The 19148-nt window shown below is 34.6% G+C and overlaps 2 protein-coding genes across 2 annotated transcripts in view; both read right to left on the reverse strand.

The window, feature by feature from the left end:
• Positions 1-19148, reverse strand: part of LOC109060816 (microtubule-associated protein 1A-like) — a 131909-nt gene that overhangs the window by 35697 nt on the left and 77064 nt on the right.
• Positions 2005-3213, reverse strand: LOC109060820 (cocaine- and amphetamine-regulated transcript protein-like). The gene is made up of 3 exons (XM_042715403.1): positions 2924-3213; positions 2668-2751; positions 2005-2356 (listed from the first exon to the last, which is right to left on the reverse strand). Exons 1-3 carry the CDS (start codon positions 3095-3097, stop codon positions 2249-2251), a joined length of 366 nt encoding a protein of 121 aa, XP_042571337.1. The 5' UTR covers positions 3098-3213; the 3' UTR covers positions 2005-2248.

The raw sequence follows: 19148 nt of genomic DNA on the forward strand, positions 1-19148 counted from the left end.
CCAAAACACAGTAGCACATGTTGTTGAATTCTATTTTATTTTATTGTAAATAAAAATATTAATTTAATAAACAATGTTTTTAAATGTATTTTATGTTCTATTTTCTACTTTCTAAATAATTGTAATTATATATAAATATTATTTTATTTTTTTTTTTTTTTTATTTTTATTTTTATATTTAAATTTAAATTTAATAATTTATTATTTATTTTTAATATTTTAATAATTTATTTTAAATTATGTATCCTAATTTTAAATATATTTTTAATATATATATATATATATATATAACTGTATTGTTTTCTCAGAAAAAAAAAATTGTTCTTTCTGAAGCCGAACTTATATTATTAGTACTTCGCAAATATATAATTGAGCTGTCAGTTTATTGCAACAGACATCATCTCCTACCAGTTACTGTCCTGATAAAGCCATTCAATCAACTTCACAATCAACATGTGATTACAGCTATGACCATTTTCAATCCTCCATGTGACAGCAGCAGAAATCCATTCATGGTACAAATAATTCAACAATGACGGCTTTTCACAGCCACATAAAGCCTGGCTCTACTTTTCTTTTATGTCTCTAGGGGGCAAACATCACATTCTTTTCCATCCAAAAAGGATGAAATATTGATCTGCAGAAGAGGTTTTGGGGGGCAGCACACATATGTGGCATCAGTGACAAAGCCGAGCAATAAGTCTAAAGGCACACATAAGCACCTTAAAGAAGTTGAGGACGGATGTAGCCAGTGTTGGGTATGACACATCTCAACAAATAACCATCAACACCAGATTGTCTGTCAGGAATGGTTCCAGGCGGCTGAGCCAAAGCAAGACGCTTCAAAGATAGATTTACAGCTACTTTTTGTGAAGCCATCAGTTCATGTTATGCTAATTGTCATCACTGATATATTATCTGTACGAGAGGCACTTTTTGGCACCATTTGACCAGTCAGAGGGAATATCGAATTCAGAAGTTGAGAATTTTTTCTTTTTTTTTTAACAAAACCTATGTTCCCCTATTTGCTTTCAAACTACATTGTGGATTCACTTTGAAGGCTCTGATCATAACAATCTGATTCTGACTCTTATGGCTAAAAGCTCGCTTACAGAGCCAGCTATGCAAAAGCAAAGTAACAAAGTGACCTCTCAACATATTCCACTTTGTCAGAACCTTGTTTAGCCTTGGTTCGGAACAAGTGGCAAGTAATTGATTCCAAACAAGAAAGAAGAGATCAATGCAGCTCTTACAGGCAAAGGACAGATAAGTATTTTTTCAGGGCTCTACAGATTGAATGACAGTGTGATGCTTATCCTGGTGCAGTGTATAAATGTTATCCAACAGTTTTTCTTACCACAAAATTGTATGTTTCTACTGTGGACCTGCACCATTTTGTGTAATTTAATCATGCTAAATATGATATAAATAAATACTAATTTAATATCTAAATAATATAATAAAAATACTGTAGAAAAGTTGAAAAATAGATTTTTGCACATTGCAGTTCACAGTTATTGACCAGTTTATTTATGTGGCTGACAGTGACTAATGAGGGATGGTCTACTGTTTAACTTTTCTTTTTTTTCTTTTTTTCATTTTACAGAATATGAATATAGAAAAGTCATTAAATGTTATAAATGTTCTGCAGGCAAATTCAGCTATGATGTTATTCTGGATATTTTTCAACTGTTGAGTATTTTAACAATGCAAAATTTCATGATTCAACTAACTCTACAGCGTGCGTGGATCACATTCAATGATGCTGTGAGTTAAATTTTTTTTTTTTTTTTTTTTTTTGAGCTTTACTTTCATGGAAATTCTCGCAATTATTTGAATCATCCTTAATCAATAGTTTTTACAAGTTTAAAGTGTTGTAGCAAAAAAAAAAAATATATATATATATATGGTTGGTCTTTAAAATAATTTTATTGTATTTTTATCAAAACAAAATTATACTATTCGGGTTATGCAAATATAAAAGTAACTGATACACAAGACAACTTTACAAAACAAGTTATATTGCACTTTAATGCACAAAACAGCAGATTAACATTAAGTATGACAGTATCACATGTTTACATGATCACTTAAATATTTGAAGAACAATTTCTTTACAACTTTGCTTCAGTGTCTTCAGTCTCTTCACTTAAAAAAATATTAATATAAATTAAATTGTAGTTATTTATGATATATAATGCATATGGACTCAATCCTATTACAATCCATTCAGAATTGTGTGTTTCCATCACAAACACTTTAACAAGAAAAAGTTGCAGAAAGCCCCGCGTGGACAGTCGCACATCTTGCCGATTCGAGAGCCTTTTCTGATCGCGCACTGTTCTCCCAAATCACACTAGCAAGAGAAAACGGGAGAGATCATGTTACTTTTGTCATTACAGCATTTGCGTAAAAGCGCACTTGATTAAGGCTTATGGTTGGAGACCCGAAATGGATTATTAAAAAATAGAAATTTCCATCTAAGAAATACTATTTATTGAAAATAAAATAATACGATATTTTACTATTTACATATAAATGATAAAAGAAACAGACACAAAACATCCAAGACACACATATATCCATGCAATTGGGCAATGTCCATGTCGCCAGCACCCGATACACGCACTTATGCGCAAAGTTAAAATATATTATATCAATATATACCATGGGAACTTGACCAAATTTCTTCTCCCAAGGTGGAATTCGTTTCGTCTGCAGCTTTTCCAGAACTTCTTGCAGAGCTCCGAGCTGGTTTGACAAAACATTTGGAAAGATGTTTACTTTCAGTCAAATCACTCGAAAATAGACCAAAATAACAATTCACACTTTTAAAAGTTATGGCACGTTTTTGTTTATAGCCTACACAATGATGTCTAAGTAAAATCTGTCATTTTGCGCAATAAAAAGAAGAATTACTCACAAGCTGTTTTTTTTCACTTGTCAGGTTTGGGTCTTTGGGGTAGAAGTCTCTGATGGCTCTTGTGTCCAGTTCCACTTGTATCTCCGGCTCTGAGTCGTTCGCTTTGGTTCCGGTCAACAAGCAGAGAAGCAACGCGCACACTGCCATGCGCGTCCTCAGACTGTAGCTCTCCATGGTCCTGAATGCAGGGAGCTTTGGCACCTGAACGCGCAACGCCTATACGTCTCTATTAAAAGTTTTGGCGCAAATAACCATCTCGACAGCCTTGCACCCTTTTATGGGCTCCACAGCTCATACATTTATGTGATCTGCTGTCGCCCCGCCTTTAACATTGATTTCGTTCGCGCGTAAGCGTTATGGTACATTGCGTAAATGCGCTGGAGACAAGTCAAATGCGTTAATGTTGCCCCCGGAATGTTATATTTTCAACTTCACTAAGAACATATCCGTCTATGTGTTTTGATTCAATTGTGAGGAGCATATACTGCAGGCTCTGTCGATTGTATAAGAGAAGCTTTTCAACATTTTGGAGCACTTTGGAAAGCATGCATGGCTGTTTAAACCTGATTGCATAAGACTATATACATGTGTTAATTAAACTATATTATATGCCATTTTTATAATAATTTCAAATCAGAGCTTACAACTGGTGTAGTTAAATTCTATCTATCCGTGTATTATATACAATGTTTAGCAATAATTGTTTGTACACCAGAATATAAATACAGATGCTTGACTCTAAATATGCTTCACACAGCAGAGACTTAATAGAAAGGGGCTCCTGGTGTTACAGTAATTATACCAGGCGTATCTGGCTATATTTGAAAGATATGCATAAAATGAGTGGAAGATTATATGGTTGCATATATTAAATGTCTATTATTTGATTTATTTAGCATTTCAATCCTTAAAGTTGTCTGAAACTTCAAATGAGCACTTGAACATTCTAATATTTTAAGAGTGGTAATGTGGAGAGGAAGTTTGCTTTTTTAGCAATTTTGGGGAAATCTAAATAATTTATGTGTTTAATTGGAAGGGGAGGAGAGCCATCTGCACTCTAAAGTAGACACCTCACTACTTAAGCACGTCTAGACCTGTCTAAGCCTCACTGGAATGTGAATAGAGATTTTTATTTAAAATAAAAAATATAAAAAATTTGAATGCAAGGCTTGGCTTTCTTGGGTAGATGTAATAGGCTAAATTTTTTGCCCATCTGTGACATCACATGTAGAGGAAATTGTTTTGAGTTTGAATTTGATAGGCTATTTGTGTATAAGCAGATCAAACAATTTCTGCCCGACAACATTCACACTAACCATGAATTTGCAGAATACGTCTCACAGTTAGGGTGCTGCATTCATTTGTGGAAATAAAATAAGTTCCCTGTCAGGTATATGCCGGGGATTAACTCGCACAAGAGTTGTATCCGAAAGATGTTTTTTTAATTTCCCAACAGGACCCTTTAACAATGGGCGTGAGGCATATGACTCACTCTCTTTAGTCCATATCCGTATCAAAATATAACCGATCAATGGCAAACACACCAAGTGTCTTTTAGAAAAATTCAGCCAATCCCCTGTGTCTGTACAAAGCTGAGAAGGCTTAAAAAACACAGACTGGGGTGTGTTTACAGGGGAAAAAATTTTCACTACTTTCATATTTTATTTTTTGTTGCAATATTCCCATTCTCCTAAATGACAATGGATGGCACCAAATAATACGCTGTGGGTATAAATTAACTGAAAAGATGTGGCCTTTCTAACCCCTGTCAATGAGTTCATAAATCAAACAGTGTGGTGAGCAAACACTTTCTTCTTTCCAAACAGGACTGGATCGGAAATAGAGGTTATGGGTGAATGAAAATCATTTTCATGAGTACAATATGTTCCTGAACCCCCATTAAAAATATATCCACCAGACAAGCTTAGATTGAAGAATCAGAGATTTGAATGCACAAAATGACTCTCTGTGGCTGATTTAAAACATTTTTGGATGTTTTACTAAATACACTCATTCTCTTGGCTAGGCTGGCAAGCATTTAACTGGGTTTAACTACAACTAGCAATTGTCCAGTTCATTGATAATGGAATATTGCTAAACTCGCCAGTTTATGATCAAAAGGATGGTCGTCATCCATCAACTAACTATACAGATGTTAAAATCACACAAATCAATACCTGCCAGTGACATTTGCCTAAGGCCTTGAAAAACAGGGTGTTTTCACAGCAAGTGCAATGCACAAACCTTCAGCTATTTTTAGCACTGCAGTGAGTGTTGAGTTAAGGGGTTTAAAATCTTACCCTTGTTCCACTGCCATATTCAGTCTTTGCTATGGGGCATGATTTGATTCCCATTTGTCTCCTTGGGATCCGCTTATGTCTGCCCACGTCTGCATGTCTTCCAAAAACCCCATGTGCCTCCTCAACCTCGCAAATTTCATCCCCAGTCCCATAACCCTTGCAGTGTTTGACATCCCATGCTTTTTCCCCATGATTAACCTATCAATCTCTCTGTACTTCATGCACTGAGAAAAATACAAGACATCTAAATTCATGGTTACAGCCCATTAACAATACATAAGCGATGTTCAGCAGGTTAAAGGGTGACACAACATGATTAATATATGAATTTTTATTTAATTGTTACAGCCCATTAACAATACATTTCTCTCTTTAAAATGGTTAACCCATAGTTTGTCAGGTTAGATGCCATATTGAATTTAACGAAATGAATTTAACGCAATATTGAAAACGACAGTGGTACCCACTGTATAAAGCTCCTAGATGACATAGTTTTCCCACAACTTTCTAAGCGATGTTCAGCAGGTTAAAGGGTGACACAACATGATCAAAACTGTTTTATAGAGATTTTTTTTTGTTTTTTTGTCTGGGGAAGACATTTAGACCTGGTTTCACAGACAGGGCTTAGACTAAACCAGGATTAGGCCATAGTTCAATTAGGACATTTAAGTTATTTTTATAAATGTGCCTTACAAAAAACATTACTGGTGTCCCTCATGAGACAAAACAAAGGCATTGATATATTTTAAGATCAATAAGTGCAAGTTTCTTTCAGATGAAATAGCTCAGACTTACATTTTAGTCTGGGACTAGGCTTAAGCCTTGTCTGTGAAACCGGGGGTTAGACAGCTGAATGGAATTAAACAATAGTACAATCCACTGAACGCCCTGTACTTCTCCATCACATCCTCATTTTCATTCCTGTCAAAAATTAAATATGGAGCTACCCTGATTAAGATCTATATCTGTATCACAGTGCACATTTATAAGCATTAAGTTTTGCATATTCTCAGTGTATCATTGATTTGACGAGGATATTGCACATCCCGTTTAAATACCTGGTGTGTGGTGGGCGTTCTGGCGCAATATGGCTGCCGTCGCATCATCCAGGTGGATGCTGCACATTGGTGGTGGATGAGGAGACCCCCCCCCACACAATGTAAAACGCTTTGAGTGCCTAGAAAAGCGCTATATAAGAAATGTAAGGAATTAAATAAAAATTTGGCACTTTTGCACATCAGTTGGGCATATTTTGGCTGTACCAAACAGACTGTCCTGAACAAACTTCAGCAAAACCATAAAAAAGGTTTCTTCTTCACTCCAATTAACTCGTTTTCAGTCAATGATTTTTCCATCATCAAACTCTGTAAGGAGTTAATGTTTTTTTGTGAATGTAAAATTTTATATTAGCAAGCTCTGTTCTGTTTTGTTCATGATTTGTTTCTTGTTGCTAAACAACTGTTCCTTTTTACTTTGTTATGGTTACAGGTTTGTTTGGAATCAGCCTGGTCATACAGATGTAAGTTAAATATTCCACAAGCTATTAATTCGTTAGTGCATCATATCCACTGTTGCAGAAATGGAGATCAGAATTATTTATTAATTGTGCATTTAACATAATCATGTTGGTGGTTTATCAGAAAGTGACAAGCACTGAATGTGCACAAATTGGTCATTGTGTCCATTTTAAACACAGACTTCAGGCATTCCACTTCCACTGTTTCGTTTATCAAAGTGACAGTCAAAATTAAGCCCTGTGGGGGAAAAATTCACTCATTGATTTGCCCATTGATCAGAAGGGAACACCGCAAAACAATCTGCCTCAGAAATGAGTCAGACAACAAGGTACTTATTAGGTGGTGCACACCCTGATAGTGTTAAATATCTAATTACATCCTGCTTGAAAGAATCAAATTAACCTCTCAGAGGTCACTAACCTCAAATGGGTCTTCTTCTCCAAAATTGTGTGCTTTGCTTCCTGTATCAAAATGCTTAGGACTCCACTTTCTAACAGTCAGTGAAAGCAAACATTAGATGACTATCTGTGAGTGTGATATAGTATATTCAAGAGTTTGAAACATTATGTTAATAAAACGAGTAAATTACATTTTGCATTGGGATCAGCATTTATAGACATTCTAAACTCTATTTGGGTTAGACAACACGTGTCTGGACCTAATCATACTCTAGATTTAATACTGTCACATGGAATTGATGTAAATGACATTGAAATTCTGCAGCAGAGTGATGATATCTCAGATCATTATCTAGACATGTGTATACTCCATAGAGCTAAAGCTGCAAACTCCTTGTTACAAATATGATAGAACCATCACTTCTACCACAAAAGACTGTTTTGTAAATAATCTTCCTGACTTGTCTACATTTTGAGACAGTTTTGTCAACACTGCACTGGCTCCCTATAAACATCATTCACATTTTTAAATCTTGTTAATTACTTATAAAGCCCCGATTTAACTCCTCAGTACTCGAGCGAGCTCTTATTGCATTATAGTCCTTCATGTCTGTTGCAATCTGAAAACTCTGGCCATTTGATAATACCTAGAATGTCAAAATCAATTGCAGGTGGCAGATCCTTTTCCTATTTAGCACCAAAACTCTGGAACAATCTACCTAACATTGAGAGTGAGACTCTCTATCAGTTTAAATCTAGATGAAAGACCCTTCTCTTTAACTTGACATACACGTAGTACACTATCACATTTCTATAATTCAAATCCGTTAAAGGATTGTTAGGCTCCATTCATTAGGTCAACCGGAACCGGGAACACTTCCTAGATGCGCCCCAGAGACAGATCTTCTGCAAAGATCTCATCACCTAGATGGCCATCAGCACAAGACCATGCACCAGTCGAGTCCTCTGCTCAATCTGACTTGTGTTGCAGCCTGGATTAAACCACGCCATGCCGGGGTTTCGTCTGGCCAGAGGAGAACTGGCCCCCTGACTGAGCCTGGTTCCTCCCAAGGTTTTTTTCTCCATTGCTGTCACTGATGGAGTTTTGGTTCCTTGCCGCTGTCAACTTTGGCTTGCTTAGTTGAAACAGAATAAGCAGTGACCTACTACTTTTGGTGAAGTTCAAAAATGTGATGGACACTTTACTATCCCATGAGGCCATGACAGAGAAGTTGTGGAATGGCAGTGAAGCCATGTAACTGATGATGTTGCATATATGTAGTACCTACTCAGTATGCAATTTAGGACTTTCAGCAGCAAGTCACTTCTTTAGTTCCTGAATGAATCAATGTGCGAACTGGTTCAGAACTAAGGTAATGATTAGGCTAAAGGACTCATTCATAAAGATTAATTTGTTGCCACCTACTGGCATAACAATGTAACTTGCAGAAAGAGTCATGAATCAAAATACATTAATAAATTCAGTTAATAAATTCAGATAATTATTATAATATTATATTATATTATATTATATTATATTTATATTATATTATATTATATTATTATATTAAAAATATTTTTATCATATGTGTATATCTGAAGAGTTACACAGTCAAACACATGAACACAAATGTTGATGGCAATGCTAGATTGCAGATGTAAGCAGACAGGACAAATGACACAAGGCAACACTCATAAAGTTCCCGAATTCCCTTGCTAGCTAGCAGCAGTTGTGTGTACTTACTGGCCACCGCTGAGCTATTTCTCATGTCTCAGGCCTGAGGAGACAGGATGGCAGAACAGCATTTGGTGCTTACAGGCCCCTGAATTTAAAGGCCATGTCACTTACAGCTGTCTCCTACATCTGCCCAATTCCTCATTCTGACAGGCAGATCAGCCCCAATGCAAGCGGCCAGTAGCAAATTTGATTTTATCTGCACCCCAGGAGTTAACTTGTCATCTTGTTTTGCATTACTTTTCATGTCAGTAGAATGTTGCCAGCGTCACTTGAGCAGCCAGTGAACTTTTCTCATAAGCTGCTTTGTCAGACATTAATAAATGGTGCTCATTTACTTTGGCAGGAATTTGTGTTTGGAGGATTGCCATGATTAAAGAGGTGAAAATCGAGAAATAACGCTTACGAGATCATAGAGAAACTCTTCAAAGGCCATGTTTTTAATGATCTCTTAGCTTCCTGTGCTTGTCTTGGATGCCGTGTGACATCCTCAGCCTCTGCAAACCTAGCAAAACACTACAGATATAATAAGTATTAAAATTAGTGCACTTTCTCTTTATTTAAATCATCAGCTTTTGCCTCGTGAAGGGGTTTGTGTGGGAATGCATGCTCAAAATGTGTTTTTTGTTATTTCCATTTAAGCCTAATTTGAGGCGTATGGGTGTGTATCCAGGCAAGAAAGTGTTTAATTACAAGGGCCCAAGTAATATGCAAAGATATGAGTTTGCGTGTGTGTGAAAATGAGATCACATACTGATTCTTTGAAGATGAATCCCTGTAGTGGTCTCTCTTTTCCAGTGTGGGAGAGACCAGGCCTCATTATCTCCTCTTGATTCATCCTCTACTCCCATATCACCAGTCAGTATTGTCACTTGATCTGGATATATACATGTTCAGATGGGCCATATACAGCTGCTGGTTGGTATATTCTGTCTGGGTGTGTGAAGAAAAAAAACAATACTCAATTAAAATGCTGATGGCATCAGTAGAGAGGGGAATCTGCTCTAATACAGGACAAAAGAGCAACCACGGGTAGAAAACCGCTTAATTGGGGTTGAACTTTGAGAATATTTCCTGTACTTTGCTGTTTACAAAAACAAAGGATCCCCTAATTGTTCATGTTCAGATGTTATGTATTATTTTTTCTTTAAATGCATTAACCTTGTGTGTTTTTAACCCACCTTTAAAACACCATTCATGTTATTATCACAAGTTACATATTTCCATTCATTAAGTTTGAAATATGATATATTTTTATTTTTTATATTTCATTTTGAAATTTGTGACATATTTGCATATTTGTGTTTAATTATTTATACTTATTTTCTAGAAATTATTACAAGTTAGGCGTTTTATCATATTTTGCTTCTGTATTAGGCCTTTACAATCTTCTCAGTTCAATACATCAATGAGTTGGTCTTAAGGGCTTGAGGGGTTTCATGTGCTATAGGCTGATCTGAAATATGATTTGTCTCAGTTATACTGTAAGCATGATGCTGGCAGGAGAGATGGATCTGGCTGAGCATAAGTAATAAGTCACCAGTTTTGATATCTGCAAAGAAAGATTAAAGTAATATTCATGGTAAACACTAAACTTTGATTTATATGTAAAATCTTCTTCATAGATTTATGCAGTGCAGTGTAGCTGCTAGCAAAAGATTGTGTTGTTTAGCCAAGGTGTTTATTTACAACCAGCATATTTGAATATATTTCCTGCACTTCCAGCAGAGGGCCGCATTTGAAGTCAAGGATGAGAGCTTGCCTGATCAATAGCTTTAAAAAAAATATGTGATATAAATTCGTAATTTCAATGACTCAGATTTATATGAAAAAGCCAGAGCTAATAGCTGAGGGCAACTGTTAAATGAAGTAATCCTGCAATTAACATATGACATAATGACTTTAATAGACACTCATCCCATTAACAGAACAGTGTTGAAATCATGGCATATTGTGTGGCTCTATGGCTTTTAGAAAGGCAGCTTTGCGAAATATGACTTCAGTAGAGGAAGGGCCAGCATGTCTTCTACTCCCACTCATCTTCATTTGATTCTAAAAGAGACTTCTCTCCTCAATTACTGGTAGGATTTCACCATCCACAGGACATAAATCATTCGCACAGCCTTGTAATAACAAGATATGTCTTCATGACTGTGCTAATGACAAACATAAATTGGTTTAATCAAGCTTATAGTTGTACAAGTAAGAAAAAATCCTTGAGTCACTTGAGCAGGAGTAAATCTAAAAAATCTAAATCGAAACAACCTGTGGAGTTCAATCATGTGTGTGTGTGGTGTGTGTGTGTGTGTGTGTGTGTGTGTCTGTGTGTGTGTGTGTGTGTGTGTGTGTGTGTGTGTGTGTGTGTGTGTGAAAAACAGAAGGTTCAAATTAATTTTAATACAGGACCTACCTCTATGCATGTTATGTTATTGTATAACAAGTGTAACGTATTATAAAATTGGATATATCTGACAACTAATTTTAGATTCAATACATTTTTAGATTAAAATATTTTTTTTTCATTTCATAAGGCCTATTTAATATCAGTTTATTACAGAACGAGCTTCGGGAACAGGCAAATAACCAGAGATTTCCATTTATGGAAAGGTTGTATTGCAAAAATAATGAAAGTATTCAATGCAATGGCTGCGCAATTAAATGTAAATATGTTTCATTCCCCATGGCTTTTCCTCTCCTTGTTGGGGTGCCTCAAAATGCCACTTAGTAAAAAAGAAAAAAAAAAGTTTTTGCATTTTTATTTTGTAATGTACATAAGTAAATAATCAAAATGAAAGAATAGTATTTCTAGATTTACATCTAAATATTTTCTTTGCTTGCTTTTCATGCATGGTGTTAAGCTCACGGCTAATATAAATGCACAAAGAGTCTGATTTGCACCAATATGTCTATGTGTGATTGTAAAATGCTTTTTGTGATATAAATAATTTATGATTCAAAATGACTGGGAATACATTCTTGATGTCCAATTGATACTACATGTAAGATTTTAAGCTGAATATAAATGCAGACAGTGAGACTCTAAAAATCTTTAATATTCATTGATGGGCTCTTATAGTGAATGTTTGATAACCGTACTCATTAGGTTCTCCTAATGAACACATTTGTCACCGGTGTGGAACCGCAGGCACTTCTTAAAAAAAAAAAAAAAAAAGAGCAGGATATTTATCCTGAATGTTAATGCATTCAAAAAAATGTCTAAATATATGATAATAACTAATAAATCATATGTTTGGATTGCATTCAACATTCCCATCATAGCATCCTCTATACACACAAAATAATTAAAAACTGGTAAATACACAAAAATAAAATATCTTTTTATCTGACAGAAATCTAAATATACTATTGCATGGACCATGGTTTTTAAGATGCAACTGTTACAGAACTGGACATTGATACATGTTGGTCAAAACAGTCCATTTCGGTATCAACCACTAGCTTCTTCAGGATTTCCTCTTGGCTGACAGCTGCAGTCACCTTGATAATTTTTCTCTGGATTTTGAACCATATGTGAAGCAATTGAAGCCACATTAAGTATTAATAATACATCATTAAAGTGGACAGAAAACGTTTAAATACACCATAGTTGGCGTTTATGGCCATCTAATGATACTTCACTCTTCTTCAGCTCCAGGACTTTGGATAAATAGCGCAGCAGCTCAGCATTGGCCTCTCCATCTGTCGGTGGTGCAGCAATGAGGACTGCTGTCTAAATGTGCAGAACAGAGACCGCGTGAGGAAAATGTGTTTGAAAAAGGCTTCAGAGAATGTATTTGTCATTCTAAAGTTGATTTTTTTTTTGAAATATAAGAGTGTTTGCTCTTATATTTCATTTGATGGCATATAATATATATTATTACTTATCATAAATAATAATAATAATAGTGATTTTCATGTATTTTATAAATGAAATTATTTACTACATATATTATAATAATTGTTTTAAAGATATTATTAAATAAATAACTATTTTTGGTAGCAATAGTGATTATTATTATTATTATTAACAACAGTAGTAGCAGTAGTCTAGCAGTACTAGTATTTTTTTTTTCTTGTCTATTTAATTCTCCTATTATTTACGGGGTATTCCTTTCCAGAATAGAGATCCCTCCTCCAAGATGCAGTTAAGTTCCTCCTATATTCAACCAGCTAAAAACTGGTCGTTCACACTGAGACTGGCTCAAACACTTTGTCTCACTGAATCCACAGCTGCCAAAAAGACTCATCTTTGTCTCCAGATGCTAGACAAACATGCCATTTGGATTTGTTAAAAAAACTCCTAGTTTCTTTTGCCTTTACCAAAGTATAAAGGGAAGTTTCATCATGGAGAACAGCTTAAGCCAAGAAGCAGAGGAAATTCCCTATCTGTGGTAAGAACTGTTTTTAACTCTTGAACATACAGAAAGTCAGTTTTAAATGCGTAAAGTCTGAACCTTGAAATCAGTCTTTTCTATTCAGTTAGACCCAAGGACTGCAAAAAAAGAAGCCATAGTGCTTTCTAACTAATTTAAGTAAAATAAAATGCAAAATATATTCTCTCAACAAGCTCTTGAGTACAGCTTTGATTTGAGCTGACAATTGCTGTGTCAGAACTCACACAGATGTTTCTCACCGCTGAACTGTTCTTCATGACTAGACTTGTCTTTACACAGACACACTTGCTTTGATCCCAAAGTCTCATTCCAGTGAATCTACAAAATCCTCTGAGAATTATATATTAATGTGTTTTACTGATGTTTATTATTGCAAAAGGCAAGCTGTCAAGAAAGCACTTGCATTTCTAACTTTTCTTCATGCATATCTGAAATAAAACATGCATGCTTTTTAAAGAAACTCATGAGAACAGATAGTAAAAATTATTTTTTTAGTTTTCAGAGAACACCGTCTCTCAGACGTAAATGGAGAAAGCGATACGGAGGCCTGGACAGCAACAAACTGCTGGAGCCAAATAAGGAGGACGACAAAAGAGGTAGTCAAACAAAACACTGTAAGAGTGTCATTTAGATGTGTGGCTGTGAACTTGGTGATTTCCTGGTTGTGTGTCACATTAGCTCCAGTTTATACTGATCATTGATCGGGTCACCACTCAAATCCCAAATTCACATCAGCTTTATAGTGAAACTCCAAGTTCAGTGTGAGAGTGCTGCTTAAACTAGCCCAAATGAATAGGACAGTTCTGAAGACACTCTCATTTAACTAGGCTAGTGGTCAACATCTGGGCTATAAAAATGTGCAAAGGCAGTGGGTGTGTTCTGGGGAGGAGTGATGTGGCATTAATTGGTTTTAGTGTGGCTGACGAACACATATAATGCCATAAAAAGCCACAGAATCTTTGTTATATCTTCCTTTTTCAGTGACATAAATGTATATTTGAAATTTATAATAATATAACTATTTTTAAAACATTTAAAACATTTTTTTCTTCACAAATTACATTTCATTTATAGTCATTTATTTTTTAAATTAATTACAGTTGTATTTTTAAGTTTAGAAATAAAGACTGCAGCAGCAGTTTAATGCAACAGTTCAACCAAAAATGAAAAACTGCTGAAAATTCACTCACCTTCAAGCTATCCATGACGAAGATGAGTTTGTTTGTTCATTGGAACAGATTTGGGGAAACTTACTGTAGCTTAACATTACTGGCTCACCAATAGATCATCTGCAGTGAATGGGTGCCGTCAGAATGATAGTCCAAAAAGCTGATAAAAACAAACAAATTGGATGGCTTGAGGGTGAGTACATTTTCAGCAAATTTCTATTTTTGGGGTGAACTATCCCTTTAATGCCCCAAGTGAGCAACCCAAAGACTTGTGGCAAGGAGTAAAACTGCTTAGACTGTTATCAACCACATTCACATTGTTTTGTAAACCATATTTATGTTATGTGGGTTTCCTTTTAAAGAAACATAATTTACTTTCAAGTTTCACCCTAAGGGGTGGAAGTACTTTCTGCATAACTTCGTCTGGCGTGTACCACCATCTGGGCACAAAATCAACTTCCTGAGATGAGGATGTTCAACCAAAAAATGAAAATAATTCTGTTCCTAACATGTATGAATTTCTTTCTTCTATGGAACACAAAATAAGAAGAAAATTCATGCAGGTTTGGAATTACATGATCTTCATTTTTCAACTACTGTATGCCTTTAAGATTTATCGTTCTTTTGGATGGAAGATTAAGAGTAAAAATAGACAGATTACATCCGTCCCCTATCCACAGCAGCATGGTTTCATATGTTTTAGTTTTCAGAAAATGTTATTGTGTGGGATTTGCTGAGGTTTTGGACTGAGAGGACAACACAACACAAACAATGTCTTAAACTCGCATGAAAAACTTGGTGTCCTAGATTCTAAAATAGCTTCATATACATTCTTTGCTGAGGCAATGCTTAGTGGTTTTCAACTTTGAAAATCCTTTTTAAATCTTGCACTCACAAATAAGCACTAATCTTATCTTTAAACCTCTCTCAAGATTCAGCAAAGGAGGATTTTTCTCATCCTGGGTTTTTATTCTTTACCTCCCACTCATTCAGAGAATGGAGAGATGACAGATGCCCTCACCAACAGGAACGTAGTACCTATGAAGTTTACTGCGTCTAAGGTACATGCTGAGTTCTGCATAACCACACCCACACATAAACTATAAAACAGACCCGGAGGCGTAAAACTAAGACTAGCATTATTAAAAAGACTGAGGTGAGGGACATCTCAATACACCTGTGCTAATGTGCCATTTTACTGCTGTCTAAAATGAGACTTAGCCATTCAGCTGACATTTGCAAAAGAGATGTTTTGACTTAAAGGATTATTCCAGATTCAATTCAAGTTAAGCGCAAATGGTAGACTGTTTATTACCACAAAAAAATTATTTTTACTCCCCTCTCTTTTTCTCCTTTTCTTAAAAAAAAGAAAGAAGCGAGACACTTGGTTTTTGGTTTTTGGAGGTTTTAAAAGCAGAAGTGTATATGTAATTTTCTAAAAGCACTATTAATTCTTAGAATTAAACTTGTGTATTTCTTGATTTGTAAAAACATTGAAATAATATTTACAGTTGTTTTAGAGTTTATCGAGTTGCATTGCCATGTCGAATTGAATAACTTTGCACAGAAAAACAAATTATTCACACTTAAAAAAAAAGTTAACATGCTTAACCCTGTTTAAAAAAAAATGGTTACAAACAAAAAAAGCTTTTAAAAATACTTCTTATTACTGACAAAAAAAAACTGAATCTATTGTATTTGGACTCTTAATTGCATGTTAATTGAAAATGTATTATAGTTTAGATTTATTTATTTGAATTTATAATTTAAATTTAAATTATGAAATGTAAATTTATTTGCACTATTAGCTCCAGTTAGCTGAATTATGTGCTTTTTTATTTAAGACATCTTTATAAGTAATTTCACAATTAGTTATAGTGTGTTTGTAATATTGGTTTAACTGTACCGGTGAACTGAGAAGCATTTATGGTAAACTAAAATATACTTGAATGTCATTTCTATTGAAAGTTGAATGTCATGTATTAAAATAAATGTGGAATTACACATTTGTAATGATGAAATTGCAAAATTTTTGAACATTTATATGTGATATGAAATGAAATAACACTTCAAATTACAATTGAGTACTTTACATGTGCATTATTATGTTAGTCAACACATAAAAATAAGTGTGCTTCTTTAAAGCACAGCAAAAATAATTGAAATATGATTGAAAATGTACAGTAAAACTTTTTGATATAATTTCTAAAAGTGTACATATGTGTTTTAAAAATAGTCATGGCCTTTTATTTCATAAATATCATATTATCTGCAAGTAAACATTTTACAAATATATATACTTTTAAGATTTGAAGTACACTCTACAATTTGCTTTTGCTCCAGGGTATTGTGTATGCGGCTATAGTCTTGAAACAATTAATATTTTAATCTTTACAAATCGGCTCCGTTCCCTTCCATTGCCCTACTGTTCTGCTTTAAAAAAAAAATAACTAAACTGAATACATTAAAGACATTGGACATTATAGACACATTGTATCTGCTGCTTACCCTTAGTGTAGCATATCTGTACAAAGACAATAAGCATGTACTTCACCTGTAATAAAATCTGAGCCCTGCTGATGTTGTTACTGCTGGAGCCTAACATTTATTAGCTAGCATGCTGACATGAGAGAGTAATATGTCTCAATATGTTTCCCCGCACCCTAAACACCTGCAATTAGTTAGACTTCCAAGGGTATGTCTGGCACCAGCATTATGTTGTATGTTGTATTTCATCAGGCTTCAAAAGTGTAAAGCACTTACATAAGCTTATTCAGGAATAGCATGCATCATTAGGTCCATAAAGCTAGTTTCTCACTTGAAAAAATAATGTGCAGACTGTTTGCTTGATGCTATATATAATTAAAATGTAATAGTCTATATATAGATAATTCTTCACAGCCAAGCTCTCAATACATGTTTTTAATGTTACTAGGAAACAAAAGCTGCAGGGAACATTCCACAACCTGTGCCAAAACATACCTATCCATCCCAGAGGCCAGTCAATTACGTTTCTCCAGGCTCTACAGGTAAAAGAGCAAAATAAAACAATATGTGCACTTATCTCCAGTGGTACACATTTCTACCTCCTGTTATTTCTCTTTTGCTTTTATGTAGCTTTGTACTCTTGCTTTTTTTCATTATTATTATTATTATTAAAGCTCTTGTGAGGTAGCAGTGTATTCATTTTCCTCAAACATTCTGGTTAGTCTTTGTTCTACACCTCTAACCTTAAGTACTAAATGTCAGCAAATAATTAGGCTTGGTGTACAAACTCCATTCAAACGTTATTTGTAGATAATTTCAGCTTCCTTATATATTTCTCTCTGGAAATTTGTCATTGACTTTTTAATTGACTTTGGAATACTAAGTGGCATTTTACAGCAATGGTGCCATCGTTGTATTTGCACACTGAATTGGTCCACTTTTATACTTCTATTAATAATAAATAAATAATAATAATAAATTGTGATTTATCTTGTCTGCCTTGCATATATTTAAACATTTATTTGCTACCTATTTCAATGCTAAATGCTGTTATTTTGAACTTTACATTAATCAAAGTATCCTGAAAAAGATTTATCATGGTTTCCAACAAAAAATATTAAACAGCACACCTGTCTTCAGCATTGAAAATAATAAGAAATGTTTCTTGAACACCAAATCAGTATAATTACAGTGATTTCTGAAAGATCATGTGACACTGAAGACTGAGGTAATGATAAAAATTCAGCTTTGCATCACAGGAATAAATAACATTTTAAAATATATTAAAATAGAAAACTTTTATTTTTAATTGTAATGACATTTCACAAAATTACCGTTTTACTGATCACATAAATGCAGCCTTGGTGAGAATAAGAGACTTCTTTCAAAAACCGACCCCACACTTTTGAACAGTAGTGTAAATATAATATTTAGTTGCCTAGCAAGTTCTTTTTTCTTCAGGAAATGCTAATCTAGTTTTCATTTTTCTGCTTTATTAAAATTTCCCATTCTTTCCCTATGCCATCTTTTATAAGCAAATGGAGGCACAATACGGACAGTACCAAGAACAGAACAAACTTAATGCCACCCAAGCATGCCAACACTTGGGCTGACCAGAGATGCATCAAGGTCATTTTTAGAAAAAAGTGTGAGTCTCAAATGCACAAGGCATCATTTGCTTAACATGCTTCATGAGCTACTAGCCACATGTATACTAAAAAACAACACATTGTATTTTAAAAGGGCTACTGATGTGCTCTTTGATAGTTTTGTCTCTGGGGGAAGAGGTGAAACTGCAGTCAGTTTTTTGAACATAAAAAGCATCTTTAAATCAATAGTTCACCCGATGATGTAGATGAGTTTGGTTTCTTCATCAGAAAAGATTTGGAGAAATTTAGCATTACATCACTTGCTCACCAATGGATCCTCAAATGGGTGCCATCAGAATGAGAGTCCAAACAGCTGATAAAAACATCAGTATTCCACAAGTAATTCACACAACTTCAGTCCATCAGTTAATGACTTTTCATTTCACAAGACTTTAATTTATGCACTAGAGTGTGGATTGTTGTGATGTTTTTATCAACTGTTTGAACTGATTCTGATGGCACCCATTCACTACAGAGGATCCATTGGTGAGCAAGTGAGTAATGCTAAATTTCTCCAAATCTGTTCCAAATCTGCTCCAAATTTCTCCAAATCTGAAGAAACGAAATCATCAACAT

Source organism: Cyprinus carpio, chromosome A25 (assembly GCF_018340385.1).
Source record: "Cyprinus carpio isolate SPL01 chromosome A25, ASM1834038v1, whole genome shotgun sequence".
NCBI lineage: Eukaryota > Metazoa > Chordata > Actinopteri > Cypriniformes > Cyprinidae > Cyprinus > Cyprinus carpio.